At 37.5% G+C, this 15,797-nt stretch overlaps 1 protein-coding gene across 2 annotated transcripts in view; it reads left to right on the top strand.

Annotated features, from left to right (window-relative positions):
* The window catches only part of Sort1 (sortilin 1), a 64,615-nt gene that overhangs the window by 14,150 nt on the left and 34,668 nt on the right, over positions 1-15,797 (top strand). For both annotated transcript variants that reach the window (XM_047540455.1, XM_047540465.1), the window contains exons 2-3: positions 9,217-9,276; positions 10,654-10,727. In XM_047540455.1, the coding sequence (XP_047396411.1) occupies positions 9,217-9,276; positions 10,654-10,727 (134 nt within the window). The remainder of the gene's footprint in view (positions 1-9,216; positions 9,277-10,653; positions 10,728-15,797) is intronic.

Consider the following 15,797-nt stretch of genomic DNA (forward strand, 5'->3'; position numbering starts at 1 on the left):
CTACTGAGGGCAAACAGATGGCTGTTGGGGCCATAAGGGACCCTGGTAATCACCTTTCAACAGGTGCTGAACAAACGGGCTCTGAAAGTGACTATGAAAAGGTGAATCAGAGGATGATGAAGTTAGGATGTGCATTAGAGAATTGCCCTTGAATCAAGACAACTTATGTTCCTATGGCCCAGCATGACAGGGGGCTCTCTGACATCCTATAACCTTCTGGTTTATCTGTTAGCAAATCTAATATAAATAAGAAGAAACTAACTTCGTCTACTTTTTTTTTTTTTTGGGTGCTGGGGATCGAACCCAGGGCCTTGTGCTTACAAAGCAAGCACTCTACCGACTGAGCTATCTCCCCAGCCCTCGTCTAATTTTTTTTTTTTTTTTTTTTTTTTTTTTTTTTTTTTTTGGGTGCTGGGGATCAAACCCAGGGCCTTGTGCTTACAAGGTAAGCACTCTACCGACTGAGCTATCTCCCCAGCCCCTCGTCTAATTTTTTCTCATCCTTTCATATAAACTTTTTCATAATTTTTTTTCTTACTAAAATTAGCTTACAGTTTTCTTTTTAAAGTGATTCCTCCTAGTTGGGCATGGTGGTGCATGCCTGTAATCCCAGTGCTCAGGAGACTGAGGCAGGAGGATCACAAGTTCAAAGCCAGCCTCAGCAACTTAGTGAGGCCCTAAGCAACTCAGTGAGATCCCATCTCAAAATAAAAAATAAAAAGGGCTGGGGATTTGGCTCAAAAGATTCCTGCTAATTGGGGGAGGTGAGCTGAGAGTAATTCACACACTGTCCAGAAAACTATAAAGAAGAATCCACCCCACCCCATAAATTCTCATTTAGAGATAGCTATTGTTAATATTTTGAAGAGTATCCCTCCAGATACCTTTTTAACCATAGACACACACATGATTTTACATGCTGTCCTATAACCTGATTTTTGCTTCATATGTTATATAATCTTTGCATGTTAGTAAATACCCAGAATGTTTTCAGTAGCACATTGTATACTGGCTTATGACATAACATTTGACAAATCTTACATTCTTCCCCTATAATATATGGATTTAGTAAAATCTCATGGGGTTGTTAGGTGGATAAGTGATAGTGTGTCAGATGACTGATGTAGAAGATGACACGGAGGAATGCTAAACTGTTAGCTGCTAAACATCACATGTGACATTTTTTAAAAGGTGTGTCATTATCCCCTTACGATAAACTCCCAAGAGGGGGATTACTGAGTCACATGGCATGAACATCTTGGTCCTAGTTTGTGACACCAAACAGCTTTCCAGAAAAACTGTTTCAGTTTAGCTACTCCCACCCGCCATGCAGGAAGGTGCCCTGGTCTCACACCCTCCAGATATGTTTTGTCAAACTTTTTAATCTTTGACGGTCTGAAAAGTGAAAATGTCATCACATTATTTTTCTTTGATTACAAGGGAGACTGAGTGGCTTTTCATATTTTATTGTCCATGTCTGTGTCCTTTTGTAAGTTGCTTGTTCATGCCCTTTACCTATTTTCAAAGACCTGCTTTGTTTTGTTTTTTAATTATTGATTTGAAAAAACTTTCAGTATTAACCTTTTGCTATGTGGCAAATAATTTTTAAAAATTTTCCCCTCTCTGGTGTGTTGCTATTTAATTTCTTAAAATAGTCAGAGAAAATCCTTTTATTATGGGTTCTGATTTTTTAAAATCATTTTTTATAAAGGTCTTCTTGTTCTAAGATTATTAAAATATTCACTCATAGTACTAGTATTTTTATAATCTAACTTTTAACATTTAAATTTTTGCTCTATCTGGAATGTATTTGAGAGTGGGGTTAAGAAAGAAGTTAGGAATTTGGCTTTTTTCCCCACCAAATAGCCAATTTTTCCAACACTCCCTTACCACTATCTGGAAGTGCTAACTTTGTCATATGCTAAAAGAAATCTTGTTCTTTCCTGAACTCTGTTTTGTTCCATTGATCTGTCTTGTCTATTACCATGCCCGTAACCGTGTCAGGAGATTAATAAATCTCTTGAGAAGCTGTAATAGTTTCATACTCATATGCTCCAGAAAGAATCAAACTGATGTTTTACCTAGCTGATCTTAAACTTTTTGGTTTCTGAGCTTCCTATCCTAAAGTATCTTAAGTAATCTGAGTTACTATATTTGCTCTGTGGCCCCTCTGGATACTGAACTGTTAACCTGAAAAACAGCAAATTTGCCTAGTTTCCTTTAATTTTGACCTAACTTTAGATCATACATGTGACTGACTGACCAGGTATGTTCTCTTTATGCTGGACAATCTACCTCTTAGGCATTCTACATTAGAGAAATAAGTTTTATTTCACCAGAAAGAAAACTTGCTTCAACTCTTCCTACACTCTCCATTTCAGTTGTCTTTTTAATAACAGTGTTTGAGATACAGATGTTCTCTCTGTCTTCTGCTCGCTGGACTTCCCTACTTCTACAGGTTTTTATTTGGTTCAGTATTTTAATACTATGGAATAGTCATTGGTAATATTGGGTTAGAGCTTTTGAGTTTTCCCCTCCTAAAGAGATTATTCTGCATTTGAGTTTTTTCTAGCCACAAAGCTTATACTCTGCTCATATTTCTTTTGTTCTTCTTACTTTGCCTTGATTAGAACAATTGAACCAGTTGGTCGATTGTGTTCAGCTCTGTGTACTGCTGTAAACTGGCCCTGTCTGAGTAAGTGATCCTGAGACCTCATCTCAGCTTTCTTTGGATCTTTGAAGCAGAAGTACTATTTCTAAAGTGCCAAACGTATTTCCTTTTTTCTATTTTTATTTTCCTTCTATTTCAACCTTAACTTCTTTTATTCTTCTCTTGAAATTTTTATTTATTTTAACAACTACTTAATAGCATCTACTATATACTTAAAACTTTGCTGGTTGGCAATATTTTAGTAAAATTTTATGTTACCCTTTGAAATTTTCTAAAATTTCAAACTGGTCTTAAACTTTTTGGTTTCTGAGCTTCCTATCCTAAAGTGTCTTAAGTAATCTGAGTTACTATATTTGCTCTGTGGCCCCTCTGGATACTGAACTGTTAACCTGAAAAACAGCAAATTTGCCTAGTTTCCTTTAATTAAAAATTGCATATATGTTCCTGTCCTACCTGAACAACTACCTTCTACCATCTTCTGCTCCCACCTCTGTAAGCTCTGCTTGAGTCTCAGTATGTAGACCTTATTTCTTCATACTCAAATGTTTGCATTTCTCTTCTGTATAGTCTACCCCTGGCCAATACCTCTAGACACCCTTGTGTTTAAGAAATCTTTGCCAGTTTTTAACTATATAGAGTTGACGGTAACTATGGTGGAAAGGAGAGGAATAAAGTCATCATTGTATGGGTGAACACCCAAGACACATAATAGCATTTAACAGTGTTTTGACTGGCTCAGAGGGCAAAGAAATAAACCCTATTCAGCCATTTTTTTACTGATACCATGGTAACTATGGTAGAAGGAAGATTATACACAGATCAATAATGTTGATAGCAGGGATTTGTGAATACTGTAGACTTTTATGGATATGTTTGTGGAGCACTTAAAATGTTTAAGACCTTGTGCTGGACCTGATGGCTATACCACATTATGATGTCTGCCAGTAAGAATTCATAGCATAGGGCTGAGAATGTAGCTCAGTGGTGAGCAATTGCCTGTTCATGCAATAGCATGTTCAAGGGCCTGGGTTTAATCCCAGCTCTTGGGGAAAAATGCTGGAGAATAATAACCTGGGAAGAGGGAATCACTTTGAGCTGTGATAATTCGGGACTAGAATGGTTGGTTTTACAGAAAGATTGGACCGTCAGGTCTTTTGCACTGGTGTAGGCCCTCCATCATGGCTTCAAGAAGAAACACCCAACGTGCAATTCTGAGGAACAATGGACAAATTCAAAAGAATAAAACTTTTCTTTTTTGGAACCTGCATTTTCTAAAGATTTCACTGGGTATAGAATTCAGAATGTACAGTTTTTGCCAGTTTTTAAAAGATGCTGCTCCAATGTCTTCTGTTTGTTTTTGAGACAGTGTCTTACTATGTTGCCTCTGCGGGTCTTGAATTTGTAGGCTCTAGCAGTCCTCCTATCTTGGCCTCTCAAGCAGCTGGGAGGACAGGTGCTCAACACCAGACCCAGCTCTGCATTCTCTTCTGACTTTCATTGTTTCTGAGGAAAAGTTCACTGCCCCTTAACTCCCCTGTATGTGAACATTTTCCAGATGTTTGGGGGATTTTTATCTATCACTGGTTTCACACATTTTGAAATATGATGAGCCTGTTCATCATGTTGCTTGAGCCTGGGGTTTGTGAGCTTCTTGGATCTCTGGCTTTATACTTGTCATCAAATTTGGGGAAGTTTTGGCTACTATTTCTTCATTTTTTCTGTCCCTGCTTCCCCAGTCTCCTACAATTTGTGTGTGTGTGTGTGTGTGTGTGTGTGTGTGTGTGTGTGTGTGTTAGTTTGAAGTTTTTATACAGCTCAATGATACTGTTTATTTTTTCTTTTTTTGTTTCACTTTGGATAGTTTTTATTGGTATTCTTTAAGTTCCTAATCCATTCTGCATTGTCTAATCTGCTGATCCTATCCCACTGTATTTTTCATCTTAGACATTGTAATGCTCATTTCTACAAGTCCAATGTGGGTCCTTTTTCATATCTTTATTTAACAAACTCAGTGTTGTCTAATTTTTGAACATATGGAGTATAGTTATAACTATTTTGATGTTCTTGCCTACTAGTTCTATTATTTGTGTTTATTCTGAGTCAGTTTGATAGATTTGTTTTTCTTTATTGTGAGTCCTGTTTTCTTGTTCCATGCATACTGGGTGATTTTTTTATTTAATGTTGGGTATTGTGAATTTTATCTTGTTGAGTGCTAGATATTTTAGTACTCTTATAAATATTCCTGAACTTTGTTCTGGAATGCAGTTATGTTACTTGGAAACAGTTTGATTCTTTTTGATCTTGCTTTTAAGCTTTTTAAAGCCGGACCAGAACAGCATTTAGTCTAGAATTAATTTTTCTTTACTTTAGGGTAAACATTTTTGAGTACTCTACTCAATTCCCTTGAAACGTGAAGTTTTTCTACTGTGCTTGTTGGGAACAGGAATCACTGTGGTCCCTTGTGAGGTCCAGACGCTTTTCTCTCTAATCCTGTCAGGTGATTCTTTCTCAGGCCTCAGGTAGTTTCCTCACATGCATGTGCTTACAGTACTCAGCAGGATACTTGGTTAAATGGTTGGGAATCCCCCTGTCTCAGTCAGTTTTCTGTTGCTAAAATGGACTACTGGGTAATTACAAAGACTAAAGATCGAGGTTTATTTAGCTCACAGTTGTTGGCTGGGAAGTCCAAGAGCATGGCCCCAGCATCTGGTGAGGGCCTTCTTGCTGCTTCATAATGCAGCATAGGGCATCGCAGGGTGAAATAGAGCAAGTGTGCTAGTTCTCAGTCTCTCTTCTTCTTCTTCTAAAGCCACTAATGCCATCATGGGGTTTCATCCTCAGTTTCTAAAATAGGTCTCTGTACCTCCCAAAGACCCCATCTCCAGATGTCATATGAATTTGGGGATTAAGTTTCCAATACATGAACACTTGGGGAACACCTTCAATCCATAGCACCCCCTCTCTTTCTTTGCAACTCTCTTCTCTAGTCTTCTATCCGGTGAACGCTGACCTCTTTGGCTTCCCCACACTAGTTTTATTTCACCAGTTTAGGGAGACCTCTGTGCTCTGCCTAGAGTTCTCTTCCCTGCACTGTGGCCTGGAAATTCTCTGCAGATAGTAAGCTGGGGCCATTCTAAGATCCTCTTATGTTTGTTTCCTATCTTCTAGGGATCGTTGTCCTTCACTGCTTGTTGTCCAGTGTCTTGAAAACTTGTTTCATATATTTTGTACTTTTTATTTTTCTTTTAAGTACATGGAAGGGAGTTTTGGGATTGAATCCAGGGGCACTCTGAGCTATATTTTCAACCCTTTTTATTATTTTTTCAAAAATTTGCAACAGGGTCTCACTAAGTTGCTAAGACTGACCTTGAACCCGCAATTGTCCTACCTCAGCCTCTCACATAGCTGGTATTAAAGGTATACACCACTGCATGCGGCTTCTATTCTCTGTGTTCTCTTGTTTCAGGTAGGAGAGTAAATTTGATCCCTGCTGTTTCCTCTTGACCAGAAGCAAAATTCTTCTCAGAATAGAATATTTAAATTTCATACTGATTTCTGTCATGGGGAAGTTAACTGGGTCTGGCTGTATTTTTTCACTTCATCTTCCTTTTCAGGACTTTCCAAATGGTTCTTAAAGAAAATGGATTCAATATTAGTTGAGCGCCTGTGGCATATGAGGCTATAAGTTACTGCAAAAATGTATAGGCTCAACCCCTGAACCAGATGAGCTTCAGATATAGTGAGGGGGTCAGCTAGGGTTCTTGTTGTTATAATTAAAATACAGTTTTCAAAAGATGTAAAATGATGCTAGAATGTAGAGTGACAAGTGCACATTGTGTTAAAATGATAAACAACTAAGGATCAGAACTGATGAACTTTCGCTGACACTAATGCATTCTGTCTCCTAACCATAAAAATGTTGTCCACCCTTTCCTGGACATCTGTGTTCCTTCTCCTATCCAACAGGTAGAATTGACTCTGTACTCTTAGTCCCACATCTCTCCTGGACATGTCTTCTTTCTACATGACCTTTTTCCACTTGAGCTTTGGTCATACTGTTCTGATTTCATTTTGTCTTTTACTGAAGTATAGGTGTATTAGAGATTGCAATATAACAAGTCAGTTACATTTACTCTAGGTAGATAAAAAAATTTTTAATGAGTTTGTACATTTTCAAAATCTAATGTTAATTGGTTAATGGGAGGAAATGGTATAGAAGGTCAAGGGTAGTCCGTCCTACATTTCTAGAGGGCCTCTTTGGATCATGAATGAAATCAGTTATTGTCTCAGTTGTTAAGGTGAGGCAGAGGATTGCTAGTGACATCTAGTACTAGTGCTTGTTCTATGATTGAAAGGTAGGAAAATTTGGGTGATCCAAGTGTGCACTGACAAGGTCAGGTCTGTAGAGCATTGCCTGAGAAGTATAAGGTACAGGACTTCATTGACTCAAGACAGATTATATTGTGGACTGATCAAGATAACCAAGAGCTCAAGAACCACATATAATGGAATTTTTCATCCACCCTAGTCAGTTTTATGACCAGAACCCTCTGTGAAAAAATAACCTATGTTTACATGACTGGTAGAGCTTGTGGTAGCTCTGGATATTCCTACTCTTCCTCAAGGAACTCATTGATGTAATGTCAGACACTGTTTTCTTACTCAAGAGAACATGTGGTCTTGCTTTGTGTGAAATATCTTACAAAACACATTGCTGTGTCAGTGTGTAAGCTTTGGTTCCGGGAGTCTCTCACAGCCCTGCTCCTTAGATGCTTGGCAAGACTACATGTATGAATAGCCCTTCTGTCCTACAGAGACTATGAGAAAGAAGCTCTGCCTGAGCATTTGAGAATTAACCAGCATTTATTTAGCAAGCCCTGTGTGAGGCACTCATGGTACTACTTGCAAAGATTGTATAAGAGGGTCTTTTGACCTCAAAGGCACTTCCCACCTGGAGGGGAATAGTATAAGTGGACTCAGGGGAACCACAAGAGAAAATCAGAAGATAAGTTAAGCAATTCGTGTTTTGAGTTCTCTCTTTTCAGACTTCTCTGTTGGGATTGGTGGTTTGGGTGACCAAGTAACTGGCATCCCACCATTTATAGATGTATTCTGTTTTGAGATTGAGTTTGTGGTTTGGGAAGGATATATTATAAGCATTTTCAACAAATGCTTATTGAGTGTGCAGAGTATCCCTATGATAGGCATAGGGAATACCAAGAAATATAAAGTTACATCCTCTGCTTATAATGAGCTCCTCATATTTGGGAGGGCAGGACATATTTAAGATTTAAAAACCTGAGACATAGTCTTAAGAAAAACATAATCACCAACATTTAATAGAAATGTAAACTAAATTATTAATAGAAACAGGGCTTGGGGAGGGATCTTCACTTTTTGTTATATACGCTGTATGTAGTATATAATTTCTATATGGTGGCCGTTTTTATCAAATGAAGCTATTGCTTTGTTGGAATTTTTATTTTTTATAAGGTAAAAAGATATAGACTAGAAGACTATACATATCTGAAATATCTCTGAATGGTAGAACTATGAATAATGTTTCTTTTGTTATATGTCTGTGTTTTCTATAATGGATATGTATATTATTTTATTTATTTATTTATTTATTTATTTATTTTTGTTGTTGTTGTTGTATTTGGTACTGGGGATTGAACTCAGGGACTTCAACCATTGAACCATATCCCTAGCCTTATTTTGTATTTTATTTAGAGACAGGGTCTCACTGAGTTACTGAGGGCCTTGCTTTTGCTGAGGCTGGCTTTGAACTTAGAATCTTCCTGCCCCAGCCTCCCTAGCCTCTGGGGGATTACAGGCATGTGCCACCATATTCGGTTATGTTATTTTATACATTTGAGAAAAAACTCAAAAGCACCCCAACAATAATTACAATAATATTTTAACATATGTACCATATTTTGAACAATACACTCTCTTTTTTGCCTCCTGACTCACACCACAGCTCTCGTAAGGTTTATTATTATATTATTTTATTAATATTACTATTGAATAAAAATGAAACAAGGTCATTTGCTTTTGCCTCTTGTCATTTTGGTGTTAGACTAGAAGCAAAAGGAATGCAGCTACTAACTATTCAGTTATACTGTGAAGATGGCCTAGAAAAATTGAAATTATGCTGATTGGGTTATAATTATGTCTGTCAATGTGGGCTCTGATCTCTTGTTTTAAAGCATCCTAAGAATACTTTGCCATATCTTTATATTTAGTTCTGTTGGAGAAAGCAATTAGATTATCCCATTTCCCCATCTGGTGCAGTGAAGAAAACTCATCTGCTTGGCTTACTTTGTGTAAGAGAGAATTTAAATTTCCAAGTTATTTGTGATCCAGGTTAAATAATTAAATCCCATCTCTCCCAAATTTTGTTCTGGAAACCCATGTCTCCTTATAATTATGAACTTAATTACTCTGAACAGTGATAAAGTTCTGAATTATTTAAGGAAGTCAAAAATTGAAGGAGAGAGGATACCTTTCTAAAGGAATTTCATTTCTTTTTCCCCTTATAGCATGTGTTTGATGATCTCAGGGGCTCAGTATCCTTGTCCTGGGTTGGAGATAGCAGTGGGGTAAGTAACATTTTGATTCTATTTCAGTCTGGCAAAAAGATGTAGACTTGTGGGTCTTAACCACTAAGTATCATTACTTTCTGAAACTGCAAAGTGCAGGCTCAGAGAGTGCATGATCATGGGACAGATTTTCGGGAAGCTGTAGTTGTTTTGGTTTTGCTTTAGAACTGGGACCATCTTAAGACTCCCTTTTTCCTTAGTAGGAAGATGGACTTTGGTGGCTCCTTAGCATGGAAGTGCAGGAAGAAGAAGAAAGGGAAAAGAATGCTGTGTGCTAAGAAGGGAAGCCCCTGTGTAGAAACAGAAAAGGGAACATTGCACATTGTGGCGTTTTCCCTCCAAACTGCATTTTCCCTGTGTCCTTTCCCACAGTTATGTTGAAGGACTGTGGCATCTGTGGGCCCATGGTTGTTCAACTACATCCACTCTCCCTGTGCCGACAAAAGGAGGTACTTCCAGGACTGGAGGAATGGAAGCACCTTCTCCCTCCTAGTGTGCAACTGGTTCCCATGAGGAGGATACCCTGAGGGGCCATGTCACATGCCTCCTGGTGTTCCAGTAGTGCATGTAGCATAACTTGGAGGCACATGATAGCCATATCAGAAGCCTAAAGAAATAAAATTGTGGTTTGGAAAGCAAGTTGTAGCTTAATTATTTTTTAAACTTCCAGTAGAATTCCCTTCAACTTGTCTCAGTTTCTTCTAAGATTTGTTAGACCCTAATTTCCATGATTTAACCCTTTATCTAAGATAGGTATATCTCTAAGTTTTCTTATTATATCACTTTTTGAGACTCCCTAGACTCCTGTACTAATCTATCCAGCATCTCTTTCTTATGAATATTTTTGTAGAAAAAGTTATTTATAAAAGGAATTTTATGGAGAACTAACAGCAGAAGAACATATATACATACATATATATGTGTGTGTGTGTGTGTGTATATATATATATATATATATATATATATATATACATACATATATAAATATGTCTGTCTCACAGTTGTCTAACAGCATCCATGGTATTGTAGCCTCTGTAGACATAATAAAAGAGATGATTCTTGCCTGAGAATGTCTTATGATATTCTGGATACAAAGTAGTTAAATCCTTCCCTTATCGTAATGTGTATTTGAATAGCTCTGCCTCACTGCTTCAAGTGTAGGCCAGGAGGATCATCCCAATGAAATGAGTGGAGGACTTCCCCAGTCATTGTTAAGTCCTAGTGACTCGGTACTTCTTGGTTCTTGAATATGTTGGCATGTAGTATGCTACACAATGGGACTTTCAGCAGCCTATCAGGTGTGGTTTAATCCCATCACATATCAGCGTGTAATCCAAGTATCTTTCTTATTGACGAAATGCTTTTGTCTCTCTCCAGGTTATACTAGTCTTGACTACCTTCCATGTACCACTGGTAATTATTACTTCTGAACAGTCCAAGCTATATCGAAGGTGAGATGACCAACACCTTAGGGGCATTTGACTAAGTAACACATTGAGAATGCAAGTAGAGGACACCGTAGAGGCTAATGTTGATTTAGATCTTCTTTCCATCTTAATTTTTTCACCAAACTGTCACACTCAGCCCACTTTTTAATGTCTACTTAGCAACCTAAAGAAGTATGAAAAGGGAACTAGTGCTGCAGAGATGAGGTCACCTGACGCAGGGGTAGAACAATGAAGGAAGATGAAGGGTCTAAGGAGTGCATGTGAATGTTAATTTACATAGATACTTATTTGCAGGAGGTAGTACAGATTTTTATACATCTATTTATTATGAGTATAGAATGATTTTTTATATTCCTGAAATGAAAATTTTCATTGTACCTTCTAGACAAATTTTTTTTTTTATTGAACATTTTAAGGCCTAAAAAATTGTTCCTATATTAGATGGAGATTGTCAGGTAACTGTTTCTACATAAGAAGGAAGTTCTCAGGTCAAACCTACCAAAGTGCCTTGTAGAGTTCACACCAGTAATGATAGCAGGAACCTGTGTTCTGATAACATTCACATCTTAAGAGTTGTCTCCTCCAAGGTATAGAATGGTTAAATAATAGGTTCTTTCCTTAAAAGTAAGACTCAAGAGCAGAGTTAACTCCCTCAAATTTGTGTCAATTTCATCACCCCCCCCCCCGCCCCTAGGGACCTAAAGAAGTCATGGCATCCCAGCAGGTGATGCAGAAACTACCCCAGGGACAGAGTGTTTTCTAGGGGCCATGTTGGTTTCTAAGGGTTCTTTATTTGACTGTTGGTCTTGACCAGGTGGAAGGGAACCCATGTTGAAGCTCTGAAGTAAACCAAACCAACCTCCTTTCCCAAATAAGTGTGATCCTTGCCTGCTGGGTCTGGAGCCAGAGCTCTGTGCTCTTCAACACAGTAATGTTGGCTTAAAATAGGTAGGTGGACCTTTAGGCCGAGAAAGAGCTGCCATCTTGAATTACTGTAAGCTCCATGAAGGCAAGGCTCTGGACCACTTTGTGGTGCTCCACCATCTATCAAATGACTGACAGGTCAGCTGGCAACAAGTGTTAATAAATGAATGCCTTGGATTCTCTATAATCTTTAGACTAATAGTATATTTTTATTTGTTTGATGTAGAATTGACAATGTATTATGGAATCCTAGTGCTAGAAGGGGCTATAATAGGTGACATTGTTTATTCATTTAGAACAGTAGTTCAATCATTTCAGACAGATGAAATGTCTCCTGTTTGGGAAGGGAAAAATGTGTAACTTTAGTAACTCTTCCTAGTATTTAAGAATCCTTGTGTTATAAAATTTCTCCTCATGTTATGACTTTCCTTGCCAACTTATCTTTCATTATAAAAGCAAGATAATCATAATATAATATTTGGAAATTCTAACATCAAGAAAGAAATTCACCTAATGCTGAGTATAATCTTAGTTTATTTACAGTTAATTATGTTGATTTTCCTCTTTACTGTTACATCATTTGGCTATCTAGTCTTGGGAAGCAGTGTGGAAGCTGCCAAGTTTTGTTGGCAAGCAGGCCTGGGATTGAATCCCAGCACTGTCATTTGCAATCAAAATGAACTTGGGCAAGTCATTTTAACCTCCTAAGCCTTTTTTGTCCTATGTAAAAGGACAGTAATAATGCCCACCTCAGTGTTGCAAGGAATGCTTTGCAATGCCTGGCATGGAATAAGAGCTTGGTGCTGTTTGCTGCTACATGCCAGTGGCTATGGATGGCACATGACCATCATGCACTGGCACTGCTGTACCAATTGTTAAAATGAACTGAAAGCCTTCTGTGCCAGTTGGTAAAAAGTGATTGCCCCAAATACCTCCACAGCTTCTACATATGCACAACTCTGCTCCAGCCCTGCCACTGTGTAGATGTTACTAACACCTGGCCTTATGAGCTGCACCTGTTCTGTTAGTCAGTGCCCATACAGTCCCCTCTTCTAGTAAGCCCTCATTTTTTTGGATGGACATAATCTTCTTAATCATTACTGCATTGGACAGTTACAGCTAGTTCTTTCACAGTAACTAATGTTACTGTGATTAATATCATACATATTTGTGTTATAGGGGATGCTCATTTCCAGTTCAATTTTTAGTAGCAAATGAATGCCTCCTCTCTGATTAATGGTTACATGATTTGAAGGGTTTTTTAAAAACTCTGCCCTCTCCAGGTTGAATTATCTTCCACACCTAATGCTTCAACCGCTTTTTTGCTTTCCTTCTCAATTCACTTCTTGTTCTCTACGTTGTTCTTTGATCATGCAGCTGAAATTGGACCTAACAGTTTCCTAAGGCAGACCTATGAGAGTGAAAGCATTTTCATGAATTTTTTTCACCCATCCTTTTGCTTTTCAATATCATGCCTACTTTAAGACAACCAAAACCAAAATAAGAACTAGTCTTACTGTGTTACTGTTTAAATACTCACCCCCATCTGACTCAGCCATTTTTCATCCTATATTTGTCTGTTCTTGTGAGAGCCCCTTTACTAACATATAATTTACTAGAGAGCAGTTCCGTTTGTTTCTGACTCAGTATGATGTTACCAGAGTTCTTTATCTTCATGTTGTACAGCAGTACTGTTGTGTTTTAACCAGAGTCACTTTGAATGTTAATTCTCTCTTCCCTCCAAGTAAGTGAAACCTGATTCCTGTCTACTTCCAGAGTTCAGGTGAATACTGTAAATATGCTTTGTTGCTTTTCCAACTGGGCTGGCCTCCCTGGAAGTGAGTCACATTGTTGAACACATTAGTCATGGGGTCCTTGCTTCAGAAATGGAGAAAGGAGCCCGGTGTGGTGGCATATGCCTGAAATCCCAGCAGTTCAGGAGGCTGAGGCAGGAGAATCACAAGTTCAAAGCCAGCCTCAGCAACTTAGCAAGGTCCTGTCTCAAAATAAAAAGGGCTGGGGATGTGACTCAGTGGGTAAGCACCCCTGTGTTCAATCCCTGGTACCAAAAAAAAAAAGGAAGAAAGAAAACGGAAGGGGACAGTTTAATTAAAACGAGTTACAAGTTCTGAATATGCTATTGTTGCCAAATTAGAAAAAATAAAAAATAAAAGCCCACCAAATCTACTCTGAAGACTCTTCTAGTTTTCTGCATTGTTTATTAGATTACCTTTGTGTACTAAATCTTATACAGCCAAAGGTTTATTAGGAATGCAAATAAAATATAGCTAATCACATGCCACCTGCTACATGTAGTAAAGTAGAAGGGTTTGCAAGAACAGAAGGAAGTCGCCTGTTACCTGTGCAGTTAGAGGGAGTATACTTCTCTTTAGGCTTTGAAGAAGAATTGTTGGATTTGGGAGCTAATAAAGTCCCAAGGGCATTAATGGTTAGATAAAATTGAGAGAATATTGTTAATACCTTTAATTGAAGGAAATCATGTTTAAGTTGTATAAATTTTGATTCTCTGTTAAGGAATATTTGTATAATAGCTTGTTAATTACCTTTGTCTCTCACTTGCAAATATGAAGTTGAAAAATAAACCAGTATTCAGATGATAATTTTTTATTTGTTTGTTTTGTTTTGCAACTAGAAGATATCCTGCATCTTTTTGCTTTATGGCCTCTTGAATCTAACTTCTCAGTGTGTGAACTTGGCCATGCAAACATACATTTTCTACATCAAAATTCTGCACCTAATTGACACAAAACTACTGGATTATTTTATTTCTGGTTTTCATTTTCTCTTGAGAGTTACTTAAATTTTGGAAATTAATCTGGGAATCTCTAAGATTTCATATCAAAGTTTATTCTATGATATAAGTTTTTCAGGATATTGCTTCAGATTAAAAAAAAAAAAAGATAGCTTAAGTATATAGCAGGCAGAAAACTGCTATTTCAGTTAGCCAGCTTCATTAAACCATCTTGCATGCATGTAGCCTTTTTTTTTTTTTTTTTTTTTTTGTGGTGCTGGGAATTGAACCCAGGGCCTCACACATGCTAGGCAAGCAGGCAAATGCTCTGTTACTGAACTGCAACCCCAGTCCAACATGCAGCCTTTTTAATGATATGCTCAGGTCAGTTTCACTGCAGTAGATTATTATCAATGACTGCATATTTCAGTTACAGCTAACATAAATTCCATTTACAAAATTTCTTTTACTGCTTGTTTTAAAAGAAAAAGTTCACTTGAATGCATGATGATGGTGATTCACCTTTGATGCATCTTTGTTTTATACTGTTAGAATTATCTTGTCAAAGCAAAATAAGAAACCCACCAAATACTCATATTCCTTCTGATTAAAAGTTCTATGATTTTATTTGTAATTCTGCTTATTTTTCTACTTGTATTTTCAGAATTTCTACAGAAAATATGAAATTTTCCAGTAATGATAAAACACAACAAAATACTTAAAATTCAAGGTAGCATCAGACAGAAAACAAAGTGACTGAAAGTAGTGGGCATTAAGGTTAGTGTGGGTTCAAATTCTGCCATTGTTACCTGGCAGCTACTTCAAGTCTAGGATTCCTTTGGCACACTTTAATAAGCTGCATTCTCCCTATTGCTCTTTTGACTGGAGGTCTCAATTGAGCTGGTTCTTATTATTTATGATAGTTATTATGTTCTGTAAAGTTGCCACAAACACAGAATTAGTGAACCTGAACCATTGCTTGTAGAGAAAATAAAGTGTTAGTTTTCTGCAAATCTCTGGTCACATTTGTCAACCAATCAATACATAACCTTGTTTTATGTGTGTTTCTGTCTAAAGATACTTTATTTAGTAGATATTGTTGCTTCATTAAAATTGAGTTCTTGACCAAAAGCACTATAACTCTCGCCCAGATGAAGCTTGTTTAACTCATGTATTTCCTCCATGAGATGTACCAAAGTCTTTGTGCTTAGGAACACAAACCATATCACCACTACATGTGGGGCTATTTTAAACAGCAAAATCATTAGGGAAAAAAAAAACCCTACAAAAATGCAAAAATATGGCACTAAATGGTCCATGAATAGGATACTTGTTTGCAGTATAAAAGCTAAGACAGGAAGGCAGAGCATCATCTTGTTTGACCTCAACTGGGAATG

The sequence above is a fragment of the Sciurus carolinensis genome, chromosome 1, assembly GCF_902686445.1.
Source record: "Sciurus carolinensis chromosome 1, mSciCar1.2, whole genome shotgun sequence".
Classification (NCBI taxonomy): domain Eukaryota; kingdom Metazoa; phylum Chordata; class Mammalia; order Rodentia; family Sciuridae; genus Sciurus; species Sciurus carolinensis.